General features: G+C 36.2%; 1 protein-coding gene across 2 annotated transcripts in view; it reads right to left on the minus strand.

Annotated features, from left to right (window-relative positions):
* Nucleotides 1-430: 430 nt before the first annotated feature.
* LOC144446549 (dedicator of cytokinesis protein 1-like) overlaps nt 431-26,891 on the minus strand; it is a 59,772-nt gene continuing 33,311 nt past the window's right edge. For both annotated transcript variants that reach the window (XM_078136336.1, XM_078136335.1), the window contains 20 exons: nt 26,273-26,452; nt 25,634-25,844; nt 25,127-25,212; nt 24,413-24,569; nt 22,593-22,724; nt 22,076-22,189; nt 21,544-21,633; nt 20,912-21,016; nt 20,344-20,485; nt 19,717-19,798; nt 19,359-19,440; nt 18,748-18,834; nt 18,225-18,401; nt 17,606-17,689; nt 17,147-17,278; nt 16,770-16,951; nt 9,856-10,042; nt 9,064-9,148; nt 8,224-8,342; nt 431-7,944 (listed from right to left, as the gene is read on the minus strand). In XM_078136336.1, the coding sequence (XP_077992462.1) occupies nt 7,579-7,944; nt 8,224-8,342; nt 9,064-9,148; nt 9,856-10,042; nt 16,770-16,951; nt 17,147-17,278; nt 17,606-17,689; nt 18,225-18,401; nt 18,748-18,834; nt 19,359-19,440; nt 19,717-19,798; nt 20,344-20,485; nt 20,912-21,016; nt 21,544-21,633; nt 22,076-22,189; nt 22,593-22,724; nt 24,413-24,569; nt 25,127-25,212; nt 25,634-25,844; nt 26,273-26,452 (2,800 nt within the window). In that variant the 3' untranslated portion in view covers nt 431-7,578. The remainder of the gene's footprint in view (nt 7,945-8,223; nt 8,343-9,063; nt 9,149-9,855; nt 10,043-16,769; nt 16,952-17,146; nt 17,279-17,605; nt 17,690-18,224; nt 18,402-18,747; nt 18,835-19,358; nt 19,441-19,716; nt 19,799-20,343; nt 20,486-20,911; nt 21,017-21,543; nt 21,634-22,075; nt 22,190-22,592; nt 22,725-24,412; nt 24,570-25,126; nt 25,213-25,633; nt 25,845-26,272; nt 26,453-26,891) is intronic.

Below are 26,891 nucleotides of genomic sequence, written 5' to 3' on the forward strand. Positions count from 1 at the left end.
TTTTGATTTTGGAAAGGAAAGCCTACTGGGATAAAATGTGATGCGCTAATTGCTAAGCCAGGTGAGGTGGTTTGCATATGGTTGATCATAAAATTCTAGACAAAGCTTCGTTTGGAAATAAGTAATAGTCTGTGGACAAAAATCCCAAAATGTCTGTCTGTCTGTCCATCCGTCTGTCTGTGTCTGTCTGTCTATGTATGTATGTATGTATGTATGTATGTATGTATGTATGTATGTATGTATGTATGTATGTATGTATGTATGTATGTATGTATGTATGTATGTATGTATGTATGTCCGTCCGTCCATCCATCTGTCTGTCTGACTCGCTTGTCTCTCACTGTAACTGTCTCTCCTCCCCTCTCCGTGATGTGTATTATAATACCAAAGGTCATAAAATATTCATGCAGTTTTATTCAAAAAATTATGATAATGTGACATGACAGGTATTGACACCCATTGCAAGATATTTCAAATTAAATATCTTCATTTTCTTTGACAGTTCTGAGTGAAACAGTAATAAGGTATGCTATTTTAACTCAACATTAGTATGCACACATAATCTATGTGAGCTGAATAAACTCAACATTACTAAGCATACAAACTACATGTGCGCTACACTGAACTACACTTAGCTTCACAGCTTTGACATTACCAGGAGACATATTGTTTGAAATACCACAATCCATTTATGTTTGCAACTTTGGTTTAGAATTACCATGCATATATACATAGTTCATGTAAACTACATTCCTAGTAACATTAGACACATAGTCTATGTATGCTACACTGGCCAACACAATCATGTACACATAATTGTGCAAGCCACACACCATGTATTAATTCATGTAAGATATATTTCTCTCTCAATATTGTGCCAACATAGTGAAGTTCTGTAATATTGGTTTAACATCCAAGACACACACAACTGATGTACGCTATGTTTTCTTTCACAAAAATTATTGTTTGTAACATTGCTTACATGTAAACATAACATACACATTGTTGATGTACGCTACATTGATCAACACAATCAAGTACACATAATTATGTAAGCCACATAGATTAACATTACCATGCACACATAGTTGATGTACACTTCATTTTCTTTCTCAATATTGTACAAACACAGTACATGTTTGTAACAGTGAATAGTGTGATGCACATGTGGTTTATGTTAATGATACTACTTTAACATTACCGTGGATACAAACATGATGTAGGCTACATTGCTATGATATTATCATAAATGTTAGAAATGCTGATTTCACATTGCTGAAACACAGTTTATGTATGCTACATTGGCAAACATAATCATGTACACATAATTGTATAAGTTACATTGATTTAACATTGCTGAAACATAGACAATGTATGTATGTATGGTACATTGGCAAACATGATCATGTACACATAACTGTGTAAGTTACATTGATTTAACATTGCTGAAATGTTACATGGGCAAACATAATCATGTACACATAATTAATTTACATGAACATGAATACATTATTAAGACATGATAAATTGATTAATGTTACTGTGCCAACATAGCTGATAACAGCTACTTCTGGCTTATAAGTAACAAGTTTTCTTTAGCAATACATTAAAAAATGGAGTAAACATGTACAACTATTTGCGGTCATTTTGAAATATTTATGAATATGTCATACATTTGACTAGTCTGTAAGGTACGCCATGACAGGGCGCCCTCACACATCAGTGAGGGCTGAACGACATGATGTATCTCACAGTCTACATTTGACATAAATCCTTACATTACTCATCCAACTAGTCATTGTATATTGAGAGATATTTTGAGCACATAATCTTTTCTTATTTTCATCACGAGAACATTTTGGATTGAGTATTAAATCCATAACATGTATCACATCATTGTCAGCAGTTTCCCTCCAAAACCAGTCATTAGTTTGACACAAAATATACACATGAAATTATAAGTGATTTTTACCTTTATCAAAAACACTGTATTGCAAAAGACAAAATAATAGCACTAAAGTGTCTTGAAAATGAATAAACCTGTATAATACAAATTTAACAAAATATAAAATAGTGTGTACAAAAATCTAAATTATTTCAAATATCATCAAGCCATACAAAATTTCATAGATTGTCAACTTCTTAACACTACAGCACAGCTCTATTTTCATACAAGTCATTCTGTGGGTAAAATTAATTACATGTTTTTACCATTTCAATTCATTTTAGGTCTAATAAACTGAATTTTCTATTGTTTGTAGGAGTTACGGAAACATTCACTATCAAAACTCTACACTCTGTCTCTCTTTGGTCATTCTCCCTTCAAAAATTTTCACTTATGGAGTATTATTACAATTTACTTCATGTACCATTAAACAAACAGACAGACAGACAGACAGTTTGCCATGCCCACAATGCTACAGTGTCAAATTTTGTTGAAGTCAATTTCAAAATACCGTGCAGCTTTTCTGTTTGATACAACCACGCACAAACCAATAAGAAACTGGACACACTACACTTTAGGTTTAGGATAGCAAGATTGAATGAGTACAGTTTCTTGCTACATTTTGTCTAAGTGAAATGAACTACACATGCCACCATACACGACATCAAATGAACACCGTCAGTGTTTGATACACGGAAAAACATTGGCGTCTGAATGTCTGCATGGAGCTGCAGACATTTGGGCTGCAGACATTTGGGCACCAATGTTTTTCTGTGTATTCATTTTAAATGGTTTATTTCATTTTAGATTAAATGTAGCAAAAAACGCGATCTTGCTTTTGAAGTGTGGCATATGCAGTTTCTTGTTGTTTCTACTTGGTTGTATCAAACAGAAAAGCTGCACGGTATTTTGAAATTGACTGTAAAACCTTGAAAATTATTGTAAGTCATTAAAAATATCCAGTGACTAAAAATATTACACAGCAGTTTTCAAAATATTTGTAATATCCATATCATCTTCAGTTGTTGATAACATTCATACTTAAGACATTAATTTGTGTCAATGTAAATATGTAGTTGATCACTACGGTTACTTTTCATGATTTTGGGTAATAGTTAATCCGTAACTAGCCTTAGCATTCATTGTTGAAAGCCCACAATTTCTATTCTTTGCTCAACTCTACACAAATTGTGAGTGAGAAAAGCTGCAATTCAGCACCTATACAATTAAGTATAACACAGTAATGACTATATCACTGTCTATGTAATTTCTCATAGTTTAGGTCCTGACAGAGACCGTATTACTACAATCCCAGTCTAGTCAATCCCCTTGCTTGAGCACAGATATCTGTGCTCCCCCCCTATGGCGTTCATATAAGCATGATGGCATGATGGCACCCCCACACTGGTTGGATATTTGCATATCATAGTCGAAACTGAATCAGCTGTACAAATGAATATTAATGAGCAATGACAAGAGCCTGTCAATTTATGATGGATTACTACTGACATGTGCCGTTTGTGCTTCGATCACCATGGAGGTTGATCCACATTTAATGCCTTGAGCAACGGGATTGACTAGACTGGGATTGTAGTACGTAATACAGTCCCAGTCAGGACCTAGACTAAATGTCTCATTTGATCACTTAAAGCCCAATGTTTGAATCCCACATTCTTGTTTTAGTACTACCTAATCAAATCATTGAATTTAGATAGGAGGAATTGTTTCTTTTGTATCAACTATTTCCATGGACTTTTTACAGCACTTACGATATATTCCGTTCAATCTCTCATACATTATGCTTGTAACTACAATTGCAGAAAGCTGTTAATATGGTTTCAACATATCCACCCAATCAGCTTGTTCATCACTATGTGGTATGCAAATGAAGTGAGTATGCAAATGACACGCATGCAAATGAAGTGATATGCAGATGAACATACAGACACATAAATTCACAAAACGAATAGGACATAGCCTTGTTCATCTCAACTGCATGTGTTCTTCTTCATACACTTTATTTGCATGAGTGTCGTCTGCATACTCACTTCACTGGAATACCCCATGGTGATGAAAAAGCTGATTGGGTAGATATTTTCAAACATATTAACAGCTTGCAATTCTAGCTACAAGCTAATGGTATGAAAGATTGAATGGCATATACCGTAAATGGCATGAAAAGACTACTGTTTCGAAAGTTCCGCTAGACAACTGTTTTTCTCTTAGCCAATTTTTTAAGCCTAATCTATATGTTTTAATCCTAATATGTGCTTGACTACTATATATTTTGAATATTACAAGGTCTGTGAAAGATTAAGTAATCTGGTAATACCCCACTTTTTGAACATTATTTTTTAAAAAAATCAATCAATTTCCCCTCCAAATACATAGGAGGAAGTCATCTCAAATAACTAACATGGCTATTTTCATATTTGTTACACAAATTTTCATATTTTGTTTACACTTTTCAGACACCATGGGTAGACAAGTATATCTTATGAAGATATATTCAAACCAACAAAATCTATATCATTTTGAAGTCTGGAATGAGAATACATGATTCATTTTTAATGTTAAATACTCTAAAAGTCTTCAAAATTAATGATTTATTTAGTATGTTAATCTCACTCTGTCTACCCCTACATTCAGCAAAATTTAAAGCCCGCTTGCAAACCATTTAAATGCTCATATTTGGTTTTTAAGAGAAAATACAAGTTTCCCTGTCTAGGGATGGTTTAAATAGAACAATAATTGTCATGGATTGATTATGATGAAAGCTAGCATAAACCATTGTTACAGACAACCACTTATTTCTTCTGTCTTGAATTCCAGAACATCAAATGTGCACCAGGAACTCACAATACCACAGTGACGTTGAACATACACTACCACCCGTGAGGTACTCACTGATGCTACCATAAACTATACATTAAATACAGGGTAAAATAGTCCATAATAAGGTACACACGACGTGATAGAATTGGTCTGTATCTTGAGCATTCTATTGTGGCAACACAAAATTGGAAAATGTATTAAACATCAAAACTTTCTGAAATCAAGATTGCAAAAATTTTATTGTACAAATGGTTTCAGCGCTTATATCTTACATGGAATTTTATTTTCCATTTTTCAATGTCATCTTGATTGCAATGTCTTATGATTGCACATAAAAATAAAGTGAAAGCAATAAACTCACAACATGAAGGATTGGTGTTTTTTTTATTACGACACTGTAGGTGGGAAATCATGGCAATTAAAGGGGAACATCACCCCAGAAAATAATGGTATTTTCATAAAATTTGGGTTCTGGCAGTCATTTCATGATTTCACATCACATAATTTTCGCTCAGTTGCCAAGAAAAAACAATTTTTTTTCACCTCTATTTTTTCTGTCAGTGAGACACCATTGCATCATGGGTCTTAGCAGACATGAATATTCATTAGATATACACTGCAGCTGAATGCTCACTTCCTTCACAATCATGAATATTCAGTGTGCATCTAATGAATAAACATATCTGCTCATACCCATGATGCAATGGTGTATCATTGAAAGAACAATAGAGGTGTTTGGTGTTTCTTGGCAACTGAGCAAAAATTAGGTGATGTGAAATCATGAAATGACTTTCCAGAACCCCAAATGTTATGGAAATACCTGTATTTCCTGGAGTGGCGTTCCCCTTTAAAATGTACAAAGGAACAGACTGATGGAACATCTATTATTGCAAACTAACACACTGATCAATACAGAGATGATAACTTTCAGAATGGTGAAAACCGTACACAGTTTACAGGACCTATACAACGTGTCTGAGTTTAAAGGCCCATGGTTCAATCCCAGGTTATCACATTCCTATAATCTTATTAGTGGAGCTATAAGGATCACATAGGAGCATTTTTGGGTTCAGGACCAACTTTTTCTATAACTCTACCAGACAACTGTTTTTCACTCCTAAATTTTAACCCTAATCTGATCTAGGCCTTCATTTTCAGTGAGAGATTTTGACCTGTTACATTGACTCTTTACATGTAAAGTGCTATCAAAGCTAGCATTGGAATGGGATTGCTTATAGCAGCCATATGACTGATTCAACCACTGGGGAGATTTCTCTCTCCTGGCAATGGTTCAACTTTGTATCAACCATACCAGGGATTCAACTCCTGGTTCTCTTACTATCGTATCAGTGGAACCATAAGGGATTATTCTTTTGCTCATGAACATCTTTTTCTACAACTCTGCCAAACAACTGTTTTTTTTTTACACCTAAATGTTACTCCTGACCCAAACTGGACCCTTAAGTGTTGTATACCACTTTGCAGTAGACTGGAGGTATACACATTTGTTACCATGCAAAGTACAAAACATTAACTAAAATTTTTCACCCCCCCCAAGAAAAAATCACAACACCAGATTATAACTTGATAAAATTGGAACTTTATCTGCAGTAGTCGTACAAATAATGTAGTTAGTGTAACAACTCATCTACACCCATGGACATAGCACTATGTATTGATAGACAGCATTCACATTTGAACTTGAAACATAGCATTAATTTTTGAAGTTGTAAGAAGTTAAAATAGAAGACAAAGGATTGTTAGCGATATTTTGGCAATTTCTATACACTTGATAAGTTGACAATTTCAAAAAGATTAAAAAGTACATGAGAATTGACTAGTAGATTTCGACTACACACTTTCTGATTAAAGACCGTAGACAATTTTTTCTAGAATACACTTTGACCTTTGACCCTTTGGTACATTGTGATTGATAAGTTCAAAGGAATTGTTCTGTGAGCTGTTGCCAAAAAGTAGAACTCGCAATCTCTCTAAGGTGTGTCCAAATAACACACTGCGGAAAGCAAACTTCATGTAGACACTAGTTCTGGAGGAAAATTCACATAGGAAGACACGAATCACAAAATACATTATTTCCATTGTCATATAAAGGTTGAACTCCTGGAGATGGACTTAAACCAAAAACAACAGGGTTCCACAGAAAAGACTGCAAGCACTAGATGTCGTGTGTCCAGATAAAAGTCTGGAAAGAAAGGTTCACACAAAATGTCAGTTCCTGGGGGTCACTGTATAAGCATTTGACAACACTGAAGCTGGACATTTGGTAGGCAGGTTCATAATCTTGTGCAATGTATAAATCTAAAAAAACAAAAACATGAACTTCTCAGATTCTTCTCCCATATTGGTATCCATGTATGACGTTGACAGTAAAATCAGATGACTCCCTTTGGATGTTTTCATCTTTGAGATGTGAACACTTTGAAAACATGTGACTTCTTCCGATAAATCCAAAAAGATGTATCTTATTTGGAGTTCGAAGCAACACACACACTATCAAGGTTCAGCATATATTACAAGCTGCTCACGCACAATTTTCGTACAATACTGCATTTTATCACGAGCCACATTAAAATACAGACAGCCACCATCACAGCAGACGTTACACCATAATGGCATGAATAGATAGATAAGGCATTTATCTCACGCTTACAATAGTTTTGTAACCACATCTGTGCATATGATATATATTATTTACAATCTTGTCATGCATAATGGATTTCTGGTTCTACAAATGTCCTCTAGTTGAAAAAAAAAACCCCGAACAGAATGGAATGTCACTACAATGTTGTGTTTTCTGATCCAGTAGTTGAGTAGCGGTTCTCTGCTTTCTTAGGCAGAGATGGTTCCTGTGATGATGATGATGATGGTGATTCTTTGTTCTGTACATGGTTGTTTGAAATGTTGTCAGAAGTAGGACTAGTAAAGCTTTGCTGGGTTTCAATAACACTTGTTCTCGGATGGTATGTTTCTGCTCTTCTTAGTCCAGTTGGACTTTGTTTGTGGCTAATCTGTAGGCTATCTGCACTGTAAGAGCTTTCTAGTGGTATTGGAAACCTTGTAGGGCTCTCATACCCTCCCCTTCCTTTCCTTTTCCCTGGTGGTGTACTTGATGAAGAATCCATGGTTGGCACAGGAAGCATAGGCTGTATTTCATGGACGAATAGAAAAACGATTTAGCCAAATGTAAACTATGAATATACAATTATCATGACAGTGTTACGAATTTATAAATCATATTTCCACGGTGTTCAGACAATAAAACTGCTGCTATGCATCTACTACAACAACAACAACAACAACAACAACAACAACAACAACAACAACAACAACAACAACAACTGTGGCAATGACATAGAGAAAGTGCTTTACTTCAGTATTACTTGTATTATATTACAACAACTGAATGAAGTGTAATGACTGACCTTATCTCGGACAGATTGTGACCTGCCTGAAGTCTTTGGTGGAAGCCGGATTGGTTCTGGTAAATTGGAATAGTCACAAACGCTTACTTTCTCTGGCAGTGGGGGACCAACATTAGAATCTGTCAAAAAGACACAAAAAAACAAAGCATAAAGTATGTAGATGAATTTTCATATTTAAAGCAACACTTACTGCTGTAACTGAAGCATTATTTTTTTGACCAGACAACCAACATTTTTACAATCACTGCAAATTGTTAAAATAGTAATAATTAGACATTGTACATGTAATCAGTGCATCAATATTATCCATAAGCAGTACTTTTTCATATCAATGTTTTCAAAGACTCTAAATGTATGATATTTCATAGCTATGTTTCCCACATAATATGCAATGAGTCTTCTCTTGTTTTTCTTGTCTTCTGTGTTGATGAATACATCTTTGAATTTGTTGATGAGGCAATTCAAAGTTGTTTGTGAGTCACCACATAGTAAGGGATAGGGAAACATCAAACTGTAACGCATCATACAAAATTGATATACACCAGTGGATTACAATATACACTTATGTGCCTGTGTGTATGTACACATTCATATTGCGTCTGTGTATGTGCCTGTGTGTATGTACACATTCATATTGTGTCTGTGTATGTCTCTGTGTGTATGTACACATTCACAATGTGCCTGTGTATGTGTATGTGTCTGTGTGTATGTACACATTCACAATGTGCCTGTGTATGTGTATGTGTATGTGTCTGTGTGTATGTACACATTCACAATGTGCCTGTGTATGTGTATGTGTCTGTGTCTATGTAAATACATGTAAGAAGAGAAGATTCCAACCTGATGAGATAGCAGTAACTGGTCGAGGTGGCCTTGGTGGTTGTTGTGGCGACAACTTTGGTCTGGCTGGTCTTACTGTCTGCAGCTGTGAAATAGTCACAAACAATTGATTTAAGTACATTAAGTCAACTGTTTGAACTTCGTACAAAACTGTGCCCATGATGATCGACAAAAATTACAGAACTTGCAAAGACAAAATGAGACAGAGGACAGAAAGAACAACTCCAATAATGTGTAAAAATATAAAAAAAATCTTTGTTTCCGATAACATGACTTTAGAAAATAGTCTGGTTTTATTTTACATTAAAAAATAATTACTCTGACCGAACGACAAGATACTCATTGGTCACACACTTCTGTAACAGTTGATGAGGTGTAATAGAAGTAAATGAAGACAATTATGTGATTCAGAAGTAGACAAACACAATATGCAGACTGTACTGTTATAGACTGAAATGACATTGTTTCTCTCTGGTATGTGGTTTACAAAAAGTAACAAAGATACTTTGGCAACAAAATCTACAGTGAAATAGAAGTAAATTGTCATAATTTTACCTTTTCGCATGTAAAAAATGTTTAGGGTTGGCAGCTTAAACTAGGGTCAGTCGAGTTGTTGGAAACACAATATTTTTTATTTGGCCCTAGTATGAACCTCTAATGATATCCAAACCTGAATTTTCAATTCTGCAAATATTTTCAAGTGGAATACATCTAACAGCTACTTGCATTCTAACAGTTGTAAAACTTCTCAACCAAAATGTGAAATATCAACCAAACAAAAGATCTAATTACCCTTTCTTCCAAGACAATAGTTTGCCTTTGTTTGCTGTTAGCTGGTGGACTGTTTCCCGAACTTTGCCAATAATCGAGACCTTGTGGAGGAATTGCGATAGTTGGTTTGGTAGGTGATATCTTTGTCAATCCTATCACTGAACTCCTTGTATTCTGACTCTGTGGTGTTCTACTGGGTATCGGAGGTCTGCATATAAAAAACATAATAGATAGATCAAGTTACAAAAAATCCTATTTTTATTGTAATGATTTTTCACCTTTTAAGATTAGATTCTCAGGAACTCTTAATTACATATTGGTTCATTTACATGTGATTTGCATAACACAGGTAAATGTCAAGTCAAAAGATTCAAACACTTATCACATGGTATATGCTGCAACCATTCATTGAAAACTATCAATGAGCACTTCTTTGAAGTTACAAGTCCATCTCTTCTACAATCTTTCATCTTTTATTACTGCATTGAGATTAGTTTTGATAAACTGCATAAACTAAGACTAACATGTTGACGATAATTTATCGATGGACATCAGCCAATCAGAAATGAATTAAGTGGTGGTAGCAAGGATATAAAGCCAGTCTTATTTTTAACCATTTAACACCAAAGATATCTACATTTGCACCAGTCCTATATAAATCTGTTTAATTTTACCCTATTTAACAATTTATCACATGAATGCACAAGCCTTGAATTTGTTCTTGTTATAGTTTGCTTTTATGTTTCATGGGTAAACTATGCAAATAGAATCAAACTCTGTTTACCTTTCCAACCAATGATCTTTAGTTTCAGATTAGTATTTATGTATAATTTTTTTTCAATTAGGGTATTATTGATGACATTAGAAAGCACTTGTTCAAGCCTTAGTCGAGTTCTTACCAAGCTGCAATGATCATACTTTTGTGTACCTTGCAAAGCACACATCACTTCCACATGGATTCCATTTACATTATGGGGGTTTATTTATTACTATTCATTTTTTGACTTTGCATTCAAAGACACTGAATTTGACAACGGACTCACGTCAACTTCATTTCAAGTTGAAGACAACTTTATGTACACGTCACCATCTTAACCATGTCACCAGTCAGGAGATCCCTTTCAGAGCGTCATTCATCGACAGTCCTTACGATCTCATTCTTCCAGATAATAAAAGCAAAGGTCACCCAGGACTTTCAGCAGTTTCTAAAAAAGTGACTTTATCGTACATGTTTTCCATTTTGGGAAGTACAAAAACCCTACGTGAGGTATCAATTATACATTGTGGATTTTACGTTTATGTATGTTTATTTATGTCATGGACTCTACAAAACAGAAGAACTAATTATGTTGGAATGTAGCTGCATAGAGGTCAATGTACTTGGCCTAAGCTGTGTATTGCATCATCAATTCTCATAGCACACAGCTTTCAGATCTGCAGCCTCAGATATCATTTCTATCGCCGGTATGTCAACTACACTGTGCAACCATTGGAACTGCCATGATGGGGACTCATAATCTATCGTCGTGCGATCAACCTGGCTAACAGGAACTCCAACTCTGATACCTTGCAAGAACTTCCTATTCCCACGACAAACTTCCAGTAAAAACATTGTAAACAGATCATGGTGGCCACCATGGTTTCGGCTGGCTACCACTTCTAGTACAGCCATCTCGGCCATATTGTACAAGGTCTACCAGCCATTCTACCCTCAAGCCTCTACTAGCATTGACAATACAATCATCACTCCATTCCCTTGCAACGCCAGTAAGACATTTTCATAAATGAAGACCTCAGTCCAGGAGTCAAGCTACCGAGTGCAACCTTGCTGCAAGTCTGAGGAGGCTCTGACTTGAGTACAGAGTCAGATAAATTTAGTCAGTATGACTCAGTTCTCAGTCAGAGATCCACGTGCTCTCAAAGTTGCGAACAATTATTTCATTATTTATTTGAATGAATTGTTCACAGGTTTGAGAGCACTTGGATATCTGACTGAGAACAGAGTCATACCAACCAAATATATCTGACTCCGTACTCAACTCAGAGCCTCCTCGGACTACCTTGCTGCATACTGTTTATTCAACATGTATTTCCCATTCTGTCGTCGCACAATTGATTGCATATAATGCAGTATACCACAGCAGCCACCTACAACCCAAGCTCAGTTTGGACAGGGTATGAACACACTTTTACCAGATGCTATTCATCACTCCACTCTACAATGCTTTGAGGGATACAAACTTAGTAAATGTGCAAACGCTTTTCCAGAGTTGTTTTTCCCCAAGAAAGGGTTTTTATTACATTGGGTTCTGTCCGTGCATCCATGCATTCACCCTCATATCTCTGGCATGCACCAACTGATTTCAACCAAACATGGCACAAAGGTAACATGCTATGTGAGACATATGCATGTCACTTTGTTTGTGGTTGAATCAACTATGGCCTAATGGTGGCCATACGCTGTGAAATTTCACAATATGCATCATAACTTTGTAGATGTAATATGTAGAAACTCAATTAAAGTTCTTACACCCATGTTATCAAATATGAGCTTTCTTTTTAAGGCCTTGACATTTCTTCTTCAGTGAGGCCAGTCGTGGGCCATCAATGCCTCAAAGATGATAACGTAAATGTATTAGAACCACCTTCAGTGTATTATTATACTACAGTATATGTAGACTATCTTGATTAAAGCTTGGGACAGCATTCCTATAAAGTTATAATAATACTCACGAGACTCAGTGATTTACATTTAATTAAGGCTACCTATGTCACCAACTCATTACATTTTGGACAGGACAGCTCTAAAGTCTTCATCGTTTCCATCGTATTGGAGTAGCTAGCTACCTTAGTCAGGGCAGCAGGAATCACGATCCATGACTCTGATCTGTTCAACAAGACTTTACTCTGCTATTCCGTATACAAAGGACTTCAATTTCTTATTTATTTATTTTTTTAATTGGTCAATATCAATATTAGCTACCTTATATAGTTCTAATAACTCAATTAACTTTGGCATACACTTTAATGTACACGACATCAAGTCAGAGTGCATACACATAACACAAATGTTATGGTCTCAGAACGGTATCAGTTTCTGAATTTATCAACTCCTCTCTAGCATCAAGAACTTATGCAATCTATAGCCTACATGTCTAATTTTAATCAATGTACAGGACATCAAGTCAGACTGTAATACTGTATACATGTTCAAATGGAAATTCATCTGTGTTGGTAAACCATAGTATTCAATTTGAACTTTTGTTCCAAACACAACTAGAAAATTTACCTGAAATTTTCGACTGTACACTTCAGTCTTTGTCAACAGATTGACCCACTATTCAGCACACGTGACCTTACAGGACACGTGAGCCTAATAAGGGGTCAAAGGTGCCTGGAAGTTTGTATCGTCCCCCGTCTCTGTTTAGTGATGGTTTGAGGTAAATTTCAGGTAAATTTTCTAGTTGTGTTTGGAACAAAAGTTCAAATTGAATACTATGGTTTACCAACACAGATGAATTTCCATTTGAAGATAAGGAATGAATTTGGCAAGTCTTGCTTAGACAACGTGAGACGCCTGGAAAAGACGTGCATAAAGATCGCACGGTATCGCAACCATCTTCGTTTTAATTTGCATTGTAAACACCACAATGTCACTCCGAAGAGCTTACAATTGAAGAGCACGGTAAAGGGGGATAAAGCCAACAGTATCCTAAAAAGATCGGAAAAACAACTCTTAAATGTACGTATAGGACAAAATGTGCACAAATTAAACCTCCTGAACAAAGATAAAGTTGACGCTGAGTCCCGTATAGCCGAGTCACTACCAGAAGACGTAGCTACTGAAACTAGGTCAAGATGTCAAAGGTCACAGATACGTGAACACGATACCTCCAAGAAACGTCAACAAGCGAAGTTTGCACACCTCGCAGATAAGGACCGTAAAGACCAGGTTAAAACCAATCTAGCGTCAGAGTGTATCAGTAAATGGGTTAAGAACTGTTCAGACAGGATTCTTAGTGATCCGGAGTTCTCTGTGTTGGCGAAAGGTCTAAATTTTGCAGTCACCAACCCGGAAGTACCAGTCGTTGACATCGTGACCCAGACTGAAGTAGCATGTCGTAATTTGAATGAGAGGGATTCGAACGAGTTACGCAGCAAAGTGGTTAACATCTTAATGCGTCCCAAGAAAATAGAATCGAATTTATCGAAGGAAGAACAACTAGCTTTGAAAGATCTGAAGCAGGACAATGACATCCAGATTTTACCTGCAGATAAGGGACGTATGGTAGTAGTTCTGAATACATCGGACTATAAACAGAAGTGTCAAGACCTACTGAGTGACAGCGGAACTTATCTTAAATTGGGCAAGAGGGACCCTACCACCAAGTATAAGAAGGAGCTGGTGTCAGTATTACAACAACTGGAAGAAGAAGGTGGGTTAAACAGAGTCCAATACAGACAGCTGTACCCTACTTCAGAGACTCCTCCAAAGTTTTATGGGCTACCTAAAGTTCATAAACTGAATATTCCTCTTCGTCCCATTGTCAGCAGTGTAGGATCCATAACGTACAACTGTGCTAAATTTCTGGCTGGTATTCTATCTCCACTGGTTGGCAAGTCTAAACATCACGTCGTCAACTCCCAACAATTTGCAGATGCTATCAAGAAGGAAAGGGTTGAACCTGATGAGGAGTTACGTTCTTATGATGTAACCGCTTTGTTCACCTCAGTACCTATTGACAAAGCATTGGATGTGATATTACATAGACTACAGGAGGACACCACCCTTAACCAGCGAACCAGTTTATCACCCAGCCAAGTGGTTAAGCTACTCAGTGTTTGTCTGAAGTGCACTTATTTTGTTTATGATTGTGTGTTCTTCCAACAAATTCATGGTGCAGCTATGGGGTCACCTGTTTCCCCCATAGTATGCAATCTGTACATGGAGCAATTAGAACTCCGCGCCATAGAAACAGCCCCCCATCCTCCATTATGGTGGTACAGATACGTGGACGACACGCACACAAAACTTAAAAAGTGTCACTCTCAAGAATTCACTGACCATCTTAACAGTCTTGACCCAGACATCAAGTTTACCACCGAGGAAGAACAGGATAGGTCTCTGGCTTTCCTAGATACGACCACAGTTATTCAGGATGATGGCTCTTTAAAAACTAAAATCTACCGCAAACCCACCCATACAGACCAGTACCTCAATTTTTACTCTAACCACCCTTTACAGCACAAACTAGGTGTGATCCGGACGCTTCATCACAGAGCAGATACGGTGATTACCTACAACTCAGATCGTGAAGAAGAAAAGACTCACATCAACCAGGCACTGTATAGGTGTGGATACCCAAAGTGGGCAGTAGATAAAGCCACAGTCATCCAGCCTCAAAAGTCAAAGACCATACGTAAGAAGGAACAACCAAGTAAGGGTTTAGTGGTCCTACCTTACATCAAGGACACTTCAGAGGCACTAAAAAGAATCTTTACTGCTTACGGTATAAACACCTGCATCAAGCCCACTAAAACCTTGCGGCAATTATTGGTGTCTCCAAAGGACAAGACTACAAAGGAACATGTATGTGGAGTAGTATACCAAATTCCTTGCCAGGGCCAGACCAACACAGGCCAATGCAAAGATTCATATATAGGGGAAACTGAGAGATCACTCAAGACCAGATTTTTGGAACACAGAAGACCTAGTTCCAGCACATCAGAGGTCTCCCAACACATCCACATTGAATCACCCGGTCACTCGGTTAACATAAATGAAGTGAAGATACTGGACACTGAAACCAGATATTTTGAACGGGGAGTGAAAGAAGCTATTTACATCCGAGCACTCAAACCATCACTAAACAGAGACGGGGGACGATACAAACTTCCAGGCACCTTTGACCCCTTATTAGGCTCACATGTCCTGTAAGGTCACGTGTGCTGAATAGTGGGTCAATCTGTTGACAAAGACTGAAGTGTACAGTCGAAAATTTCAGGTAAATTTTCTAGTTGTGTTTGGAACAAAAGTTCAAATTGAATACTGTATACATGTGTTAAAGATCCTATAAGCTCAGAGCATCAAAAACTCATGTAATCTATAGCTATAGCCTACAGTGTTATCACATATTTCCAGCAAGGCTTTTCAATTGTGTGAAGATTCAGCTTAGATTTAGCATAATCGATGAGAACCTTTTATTAAAATAGTTCTAGCTTCAGACATTGACAGCTGAGATGGTGTGGTCTGAATTCTGCAATACCAGATATAAGAACTTCTAAACAAGATATTCACCAAGCTCTACTGTGTATACCTCACATTTAAGTACCTCACAAGGTCTTGTGCTTGGTCCTCTATTTTACTTGTAACTTTCCCTACTCCATGTTAACTGTCAGGGGGGGGGGGGGGGTTCATTTCATTCAATCTGCTTAGAATTCTTTCAGTTATGTATTTGCTTTGATAGTTAGATTCAGTTTATCAGAACATTAAAGTATTAGTACATTTCTATGTTATACTTTGTTTTGATCTGTGTCTTCTAAATACTAGAGTATGTTAAGTTACATGTGACTGGTACAAATTAAAGGGACACAGTACAGATCTGGATACTTTTGTTATGTTACTCTATTTACGAGTAAATATAGTCTATACACATGCATGATGACTGGTTCATGAGTGTACAGCTTTTTGATGATCTGAGGTCAATCACAAATCTAGGTGTGTCCAAAAATTCTGTCATCAAATTTTTCATTTAGTTTGACTAGAATGTAATTTTACATATCTCCTAGTCACTGGTGATGATTTAATGTGTGTTTCAGTTACGGTAGTAGAAAAACATAGGCAAATCTTCATATGAAACAAAAATTCAGAAAAACTTTCAGATTAGGGTGGTGCTCCCTTAGAATCTTTTAAAGGGTGACAAGGCAGTACGTACGGTTGTTGTGCAGTAGCAGGTGATGCTTCAATAAACTGAGTAAAACTTCCACCAGATCCTCTTCTATCAGAGCTACCAGATGAACCTGTGGATATTATAGATGCTGGTCTCGACTCAGCTATGGTGTGCATTCTTCGAATAGAAATGTCTGATGTTCTGTCTGGAGGCATCGGTTCCAAAGTCTGAAAAGAATCAAACTTGTGGTTATAAATTAGTCAAAAAACGTCAGTAATTTAGGCACAATGTTAGTCTTCAGTAGGACTTAACACATCTACTAAACTGACAGATTCATTACCAGTAGATTTATCTCTGGTTGATAAAAATGTTTCATGATTCTTGTAGTCTGTCATACTGTGTATTGTTGCAAAGTAACTCACCCTTTTGCCATATCTTAGCTCCACAATAGATTTTCTTTTTTCAAAAACCTTTTCCATATTTTCTTGTAATGGCTTCAAATTTGGTGGTGCTTTCTCTCCATGTACTTTCAGACCTGCCTTCATGATGGGCACCTAAAGAACACAAAGTAGGTGGCATTATTTGACTCAATTGCCAAGATTGGAACACGATCAGGGAGTGACATTATTTGATTCAACTGCCAAGAGTGAAAAGTTGTTTCAGGGGGTGAAATCAATTGATTCAACTGCCAAGAGTGAAATTTTTCGGGGAGTGACATTAATTGATTCAACTGCCAAGATTGCAACTTGTTTGAATCAACTACCACATAGACATCTGCAAGGGTAGATGTGTTGGTATCATCGATCCAAATTTGCTGACGACAAAGCCACATCAGTAAATGTTATCTGTAGCATACATTTTCACAATCATAGTTTTCTCACCTGTTCAGCCATAAGATCTTTGAGTCTGTCAACCAAATGTTCATCATCAGGGTGTTGTTTCTGGTATTCCTCAGTACAGAAAGCCTACAACGTAAAAAGACAATAATGTATTAATCACAGTATCCTAGATTTGAAGAAACACCACATCACTATCTGGCAGTATATATGTTAAAGGGGAACACCACTCCAGGAAATAAAGGTATGCTCATAAACTATGGTTCTGGAGAGTCATTTCATGATTTTACATCCCTATGAGAGATGTTTTACTCTGAAGGTAATAGACACTTAGGAGTCATGAATATTCATTGTGCAACCATGAATATATTATTTCTCATACTCCCATGATGCATTGGCCTACAGCACAGATACTCTCCATGCACAAGATCAACTTGATGCTTCTTTGAAATCACAAATAAATGTAGGTGATGTAAAAGTATGAAATGACTCGCCAGAACTCATAGTTCATGAAAATGTCTCTATTTCCTGGAGTGGTGTTCTCCCTTAATGGTATCATACACTCTCCTGTGATGACAGTACATCGCTATGATTCTATACTGCAGGTCAGTTCAGTGCTGTAAATGCATCACTGTTCAGTGCTGCACACACAAAGTACACATACCTGTTCATATTTTTCTGTGCCACCCTGTACTGCAGCATCAATGACGCCATTCAAAGTCATACTTAGTATATTGAGTGGCAGACTGTGATCGGCTTCATGCTGTTTAATCAATGTTCTCATTTTGTTATTCTGTTCCTCCATGATTTCAATAGCATGATGCAATGGACTGATCTCCTCCTGTAAAATAGTAGACAACATTGATAAATTTGTGTTATTTCACGTCTTATTACTCTGATAATTGAGTCTTCAGTTTCAGATAGACACAAACTAAAACTATTGTCGCAACACATTGATAAAACAGTGATAAGCTATTGACTGGCCATTGGTTTAATTATAATCTCTCCAAAAACATTTATACATGTTCATGTAAAGTGCCTGAATACAGTAATGACATAAGAAGTAGTGAAGCCACATCAGCCATTGAGCTCCAACCCTTGAGGGCGCTCTCACCATTAGACAAAGCATGCACCCTATATGTAGTGCTTTATAGTTCTTTTAGATAATGACAAGACAATACACTTACAGGATCTTGTGAAACCACCTCAAACCATCGCAGAATACCAGGCAATTTGTAGGCTATCACATGACAAGTTCTCTCAATCCACATATTCTGTAAAAGTAAAAGAACCATTTGAGTTTTAGTGTATACCTCAGTGAATACTTCAGTGTATACTTCGACATATACTTCAATGTCTGCTTGTCTATACTTCAACATATACTTCAGTCTATATTTCAGTGTATACTTCAACATATACTTTAGTGTATACTTCAGTGTATACTTCAACATATACTCTAGTAGGGTATACTTGTGTATACTTCAACATATACCCCAGGGTATACTTATGTATACTTCAACATATACTCTAGGGTATACTTGTGTATACTTCAACATATACTTCAGTGTATACTTCAACATACTGTGAGGACATTTGTGGAGAAAAGAGCATGGGAGCCCGTTTATGTCAGCAAATATATCTCACACTTCTATGTACCTTACAATAGCTTTGAGAAAAATTTACAATCTGACTGCACTGTGTAACTGTAGAAAGCATAGAAATGTACTCCATCATTGCCATCAAAACCTCAAACTCACACTAATACAGAATACAAAGACATGCTGAGTTTTGTACTCACAGCAAATTCATTTTTATCCTTGTTCCCTTTGAAGAACGGTCTGGAATAGACAAACTTCTGTAGTTCGTTGACCTTATAGTAACTGAAATTTGAAGAGAAATAAACATCAGAACCTGTTAATCTCAGAGGATATGTACAATGTAATTTTTAAAATAATTTTGTTATCTTTAATATCTTTTGTCATCTTCTGGTCATAAAGCAAGCTGATATTATCGATATATTTTTGTAAAAGATGAATACAACTTGAACATGGTTGCTATCATCATTTCAGTTGAAATACATTTACTAATAATCAAATACAAATCAAACTACTCATACTTTGTTCACCAAATACAACACTAGAGGGCGGTATTTATACCTGAGGATCTGATCACTAACAGTCTTCCCTTTAAACCTTCTTCTCTGTTCTTCCACTGGGTGGACTGTACAGATCTGGAGAACTAATACAGATTAAGGAATTCACCTTTCAACTCTGACCTATGACCTCATTAAATATGTGAGATATACAGCCTCTAAGATAGTCAGATATATGTGTCTATGTACCAGTAGCTTTCACCTTATTGACTGGAAAATCATTCCTATAAACTATAGTATTAAAGAACTGGTTCAGATTAGGATGAAAATGTAGGTCTTAAAAACAGTTGTCTGGTAAAACTAGAGAAAAAAAGTTGATCTTGAACGAAAGAATAATCGCATGTAATCCTTACGGCTCAACTGACATGAAAATACTAATGCATGTACCTGGAACTGAATTTTGGGCCTTTACAAAGTATGTGGTTTCCATCATGTGTGAGTGTTTAGCACTACAGGACATAGTACCAGTGAATAGTTGTACCACATACTAGCACTGCAATATTACATACCTAAATTTGTGCAAATAAATGCCCAGATTTTGTCACACTTGCACATACACATCATGGGGTTCTGTCATAGCATTATCTTATTTTATCTAATAATCAAATTCATATATTTCTACAAAGGATACACTGTGCCGTGGATTCTAATATCTCCTTTTCAGGCATGGTTGTCTTGTCCAACATTTTAGCACTGGGATACATATTCTGTAATCTTGAATTGAAATCTGCAAGTCTTTCATATTCTTTGCCTCGGTAGATAAATAACTTGTTCTGTAAACACACACAACAAAACATTGGTGTTATTGTACATGTCAATGCAAAGTATGGCAACATAGTTCTGGAACATAATTACAGTACAGCAGTATGTTCAGTATGTACAACATATCATGGTAGTACCATAACAGTATGTGCAACACACAAAATTAAAGTACTACACGGAATTTACCATGTACAAAATGTATTACGATATATGCAACATACAAAGTTAACTGTATGTGCAACATACAAAGTTAAACAGTATGTGCAACATACAAAAGCACAATAGAGTGTGCAATATAGAAATGTACTGCAGAATGGGCAATGTACAGAAATGTGAGTGTATGTGCAACATATAAAATTACAACAGTATGTGCAACATACAAATTACAACAGTATGTGTAACATACCAAAGTATAACTATTGATGGTGATGACCTACCCTGAGGAATGGTGGAAAGCTTTGTCCATAGAAACCCACTCTGAAGTACTCTGGTTCAGGTCGTGGTGACCTCATTATGCAGTCATAGAAATAGGCCTGCTTTTTCTGTGGAATGGTTACACAAAATGGAGTTAGTGTTACTAACCTTTATACAAAGGACCTGAATATTATTTCTATATGTGTAGATAGGAACACACAAATAACAAACTAGTATTGTATTTGCAACCAATATTATTGTCCATAGTAACTAATACAGTCATATAATGTGTACACACACAAGTTCATCCACAGACAATTTCATATACTTCAGCGTGTACAAGATAAAGACCATGTTACCAAATGTAACAAAACTTCACTGGCCCCACCCCACCCCTCCTCCACCTGCCGATGTCCGAGTTACAGCTAATCTGTATTATTTTAATGTACTATTCATTCTTGTCTACCCTAGACTTATCCACAATATGCCATATTTAGTGACATAACACTGAGTAGTCCGGAAGATATGATATTTGTGTCACGTTGTCAGCTACCACTCATGTCAGTCATAGTCTACAAGATGGAGCTGGACAACACGATGTATCTTACCATGTAAACTTTGAGTGGTGTAGTATTGCACATAAATACAAACTTACCAGTAACTGACTCAGCTGCACATAGTCAAAAATCTCATTCTCATACTGCCTGGCAAGTTCCTTGCATAGTTTAATACCATTCTCCCACATCTGTATAAAAATGTAACAACAAATTTTGTATTTATTGTAAGAAGTTTATATCTGTTTTATAGAGTTCATCTTCAGTACTTCAAGTAGTGAAACTAAACAAGCTAACTAATAAAAGACACACAGTAAGACTACTTTTGTGAATAAATAAATAGGCGCTGACATACTTACACTCCCTGTTGGGCAGCATCTCTGCTCGTGAGTTTTTTCACATTCAAAATCATATCTGGAGACTTACAGTGTTTAACACTATCTTGAATTACAGGGTAATTATATTAACATAAACCATTCATGTAATACGCCATATGCCACAGCTGCAGCAATAGTTTTAGTTTGTATCTTAGTTTGTCGATAGCATATTTGCCGTGGTACTAGATATCTGTTGGTTACTATACATACACAGTATCTGGGTCTACACAAATTAAATATTTCTGTATACACATACCTTTCCTCTGTCAAAGTAATCAATGATGTCGTAATAAAGCATCTCTTTTAACTGTCTTTGTGTGTGTGCCTGTGGGTACTTATCTAATGGATATGACAGCTTGTCATCAGACCACTGGAAAGACAAGAAGAATCAACACATTCATAGATGAGTGGCGAAAAGACACTTCATTGATTTGTCATGTGATAGTAATAACATTGTGATGTACAGCCAGTTTCAAGTTACAGTTCACCAGCTCTGTTTGGTACAACTGCACAGAAACCAATACAAAACTGCACATGCTACACTTTCATGCATCATGTTGTCTAAATGAAATGAACTAAAGTGCTACAATGCAGACATCAAAACAGTGGCACTGTATGTTTGAGTCTAGTTGCATACATTTGCTCTGATGGATAAAGCTATCCATTGCTAAAGCGCCCTCTGTGGTGAGCAATCCTGACAATACAAAACTACCACCGTCTATGGTTTATAGATACTTAGCTAGGGAATGTATTTATTATCAGTGATAACTTACCTTTAGTCTGTCTGCATGGAGCTGTAGAGTGAATGCAGCCTCTGTATAGTTGTCACACTCTAAATGTAAATCACACAGCTTGTACAGGTACCTTAGATACATCTCTTGTCTTTCGATCTCTTTATAGAAATTCTACAAGACAAAAAAGTGCATCATGAGCAAATTACCACTTGAGAAAGATTTCAAACCTTTGCGGTGAGTATAGCAGTCATAAACATGACTTACTCAAATCTAATAGTTGGACATACTTTGTTTTATTTATTCCCCAATGTCTATTGTTCTGAGAAAATTGACAGACAAAACACAAAAGGTTATATTATCTGACATTACTCACTTGATCAGATCCTTATTGTACAGTGACATAAGGGGCCTTGTTACTATGAGTTGAAGACAAGTAGTTATAAAAGCCTTTACAAATATTTTCCAGGCAAATGAAGACCAATATTTAAGAATAGTATATTAATACCGGAACAAGTTTAATTCATGAAATATTGTGAGAAATACAAAGGACTTTGGATATTTCAATTCATATTTCAAGCAATGTAGAAGCAATAATGGAAACATTGCAATGATGTAGAATGGCCAGGAGATAAATCCTGTCTGCATTTCTGTTTGAAAGTGTACAACTTGGCTTGTGTGTGTGTGTGTGTGTGTGTGTGTGTGTGTGTGTGTGTGTGTGTGTGTGTGTGTGTGTGTGTGTGTGTGTGTGTGTGGTGAGACTCAAAGTATTACTATGGAAAATATACTATCAGCAAACTATGATTAACACAAACTAAAGGGCTTGTTGCTGCAAGTGGTAGATTACACATGTGAGTAATACAACCAGTAACACTGAAGTAAAGCACTTTCTCTATATGCTACACTCATTTATAGCATTCATAGTACAACCAGTAACACTGAAGTAAAGCACTTTCTCTATATGCTACACTCATTTATAGCATTCATAGTACAACCAGTAACACTGAAGTAAAGCACTTTCTCTATATGCTACACTAGTTTATAGCATTCATATTACGAGTAACACTGAAGTAAAGCACTTTCTCTATGTGCTACACTAGTTTATAGCATTCATATTACAACGAGTAACACTGAAGTAAAGCACTTTCTCTATGTGCTACACTAGTTTATAGCATTCATATTACAATGAGTAACACTGAAGTAAAGCACTTTCTCTATATGCTATACTAGTTTATAGCATTCATATCAAGCGTAAAAGTACACTTTTTCAGTTGGTTTATTTACAAGCATAGCATGTGGCCTTTCTAATGTGGTCAATTAGCAAATGAAACAGTATACGTTTACACTTGATATGGATGCTATAAACGATTGTAGTACATACAGAAAATGCTTTACTTTGGTGTTATGGGTTGTAACAGTATTGCCTTGGTTAATCGCTCAGTAATTCAGATACAATAATGTGAACACTGAATGAGGTTGAATGTGCTGCCAGTTGAACAAAAACTGCTGTGTAATAATAGTTTGCTGAAAGTTGATATGACATCATCCTAACTTACCAGTAAATTGACAGTACAACTCATCCTAACTTACCAGTAAATTGACAGTACAACTCATCCTAACTTACCAGTAAATTGACAGTACAACTCATCCTAACTTACCAGTAAATTGACAGTACAACTCATCCTAACTTACCAGTAAATTGACAGTACAACTCATCCTAACTTACCAGTAAATTGACAGTACAACTCATCCTAACTTACCAGTAAATTGACAGTACAACTCATCCTAACTTACCAGTAAATTGACAGTACAACTCATCCTAACTTACCAGTAAATTGACAGTACAACTCATCCTAACTTACCAGTAAATTGACAGTACAACTCATCCTATTTTCTTTGTTTTCATCTGTCAGTATAGTCCTGTAGTCCAACAGTCTCTCCAACAGTCTAATTACAAGCTTGACAAACTCAGACCCAGTTTGGCACAAAAATTGATGTTTACTGCACAGGTCAGTCATGCTATGTGGAGAAAAGAATAACACGAAAACAAACATTTTGATTTTTATTAAGATTCTGATGAAGATTCTAACAAAAATCTAACTTTCCATCGTAAAGATAAAAATTACAAAAAATTGCTAACAGTAACTTTCCATTCTAAAATGAAGATTTACGATAAAATTTAAATAAAATAAAGATTATGAAAGAAATTCAAACTTTTCCTTATTTTTATTGCTTTGTTAGTCAGTTATAGTTCTGAAAACCATGAGCTTTTGTTCATGAAAGATGGTTGGTTGTCACATTTGATAAAAAACAGACTATATTTGAGTCAAATCATAACCACTCTACTTTATGCAGATCAAAATATCCACTCAATTCAAATTGTGCTTTTGAGAAATTTTCCCAATGGCAGTTTGCTCACAAGCTCAGATCAAATATCACATTGAAATTGTTACAATGAAGAACAAAACAAACTGTAGCAGTTATAAGTATGAAATATAATCTTATATGCTTGAGTTCATTTCATAAATGACCTTTGACCTTTACTGTGACCTTTGACATCCACTGTAATATCTTACATTGTATTGAATAGATCCTTGTATTGTTCATCACCTCTGCCTCCTTCTACAAGAACATCAAGCTGTGTAATCATTTCCGACTCCACCTATACAGAGAGACAGAAGACTCAAATTAAATTCATCATCCAAAACCGGTCTTTATAGGTGATGTTGGCATGGACTCATTTGGTGACAAAGCCTACATCACTTTTTTCACATCACTTTCTACCATACATTGCTCAACCCCACATTGGTTTAAACTAGGGAGTCATGTTATCACAAACAACAAGTTAAGGAGCCCTCCAACTAGGAAGGATGAACAGTTGAAAAAGTCTCTGAACTGTTGGGTGGTTAGTGGCCAAGATTTTTCTCAAACGCCTTTTGTCACTATTTCAAACCAATCCGGGACCAAGGTTTCAATTCATCAGGTCTGTATGTACAAATGTTACCTCTGTACAAAATCTCTGTACTTTATCACATCACTAATTACTCCTAAAATCCTAGAGAGGAACTTCTAAACAAACTTACCTCTCTAAAGTTATGCCTTGTATTAAACTCACACTGCATCATGTCAAAGAATATAGGAATGGTGGCTTTCCGTAGCTCAGTTTCTGGGATAAGAGTGACTTCTAAGAATGGTCCCACCATTTCTGGAATGAATCTGATTTTGTGTCTTCCCAGATTATTCCACATTGTTTGGATAATCTTGATTCCTACTTCCCGCCTCATATCCTTATACCTGTAGTAGAGATTGGGATCAGGATTAAGACTAGGAAGTGAATTATATATATACAGACATGTAGCGCTAATATCTTTGTATAAATAACTACATGCTACTTTTTCTTATTTCAATTTCTTACATGAGTCTCCGATGTTATGACTGAAAATTCCAGATAATTTCTTCTTATGGATAGTGGAGAACACATGGTTTCCATGGCAGCACACTGTCTTAATATTACTTTTTGGTTATTATTTCTGGTGAAAACCATTTTCAATGTGTTGCCATGCTATACTATAAAACAGAACAGTATGGATTCCAGGCTACAATAGCCATCATGCTATACTGTAGAACAGTATGGATTTGTACACCACAGCATGGACCTTTATATTTGGTAAAGCTGTCAGTTACTCTATGCATATTTAGTTTTAGTAAATATAATCACTTACATTTCCATAATCTTTGTTCTTTTGCCGGATGAAAAGTTTTCTAATTGTAGAGGGCTCTGAGTGAGGAAGGCAACAGCTAGATGAAAGAAATTATTCCACAGTTGATACACAAAGTCTTGGTCCGATATAAACTGTCTGTTCAAAGTCTGTGAAAACTGCTGCATTGCACTCAAAGTTACACTGGTGGGAAGACATAGGAAATGAAGATGAATTTAATTAGTGTACTGTTAAAAATGAAAGCAAAGGATTGAGAAGGAAGCCTGGATTCACCCCTGGAGAGGAGTCATGATGGTTAGATTTGGCGACTCCAAATCAGCAAGTTGTATGTTTAAGCCCCACCATGGTAATTTTGTTTGTGAATGGCTGAAGTCCCTTTGGCAAGATTTTCACCTACATTGTGCCCTAGTTAACCTGACAGTTTAAATAGGTACCTGGTAAGACACACTGTTTGCATAGAATTTCATCGACTTCAATACTTCATTATTTTGGGCCTCATTTTTAGTCATATAGGAGCTTCTGTGCAGCGCCCTCCTGTGGTCAAACTATACAAATTTTTACCTTTCAGTAACTGGATTCATTATGCTGGAATACGGCACATTTCTGTACAGCTGAGAGGTTC

Source organism: Glandiceps talaboti, chromosome 15, assembly GCF_964340395.1.
Source record: "Glandiceps talaboti chromosome 15, keGlaTala1.1, whole genome shotgun sequence".
Classification (NCBI taxonomy): domain Eukaryota; kingdom Metazoa; phylum Hemichordata; class Enteropneusta; family Spengelidae; genus Glandiceps; species Glandiceps talaboti.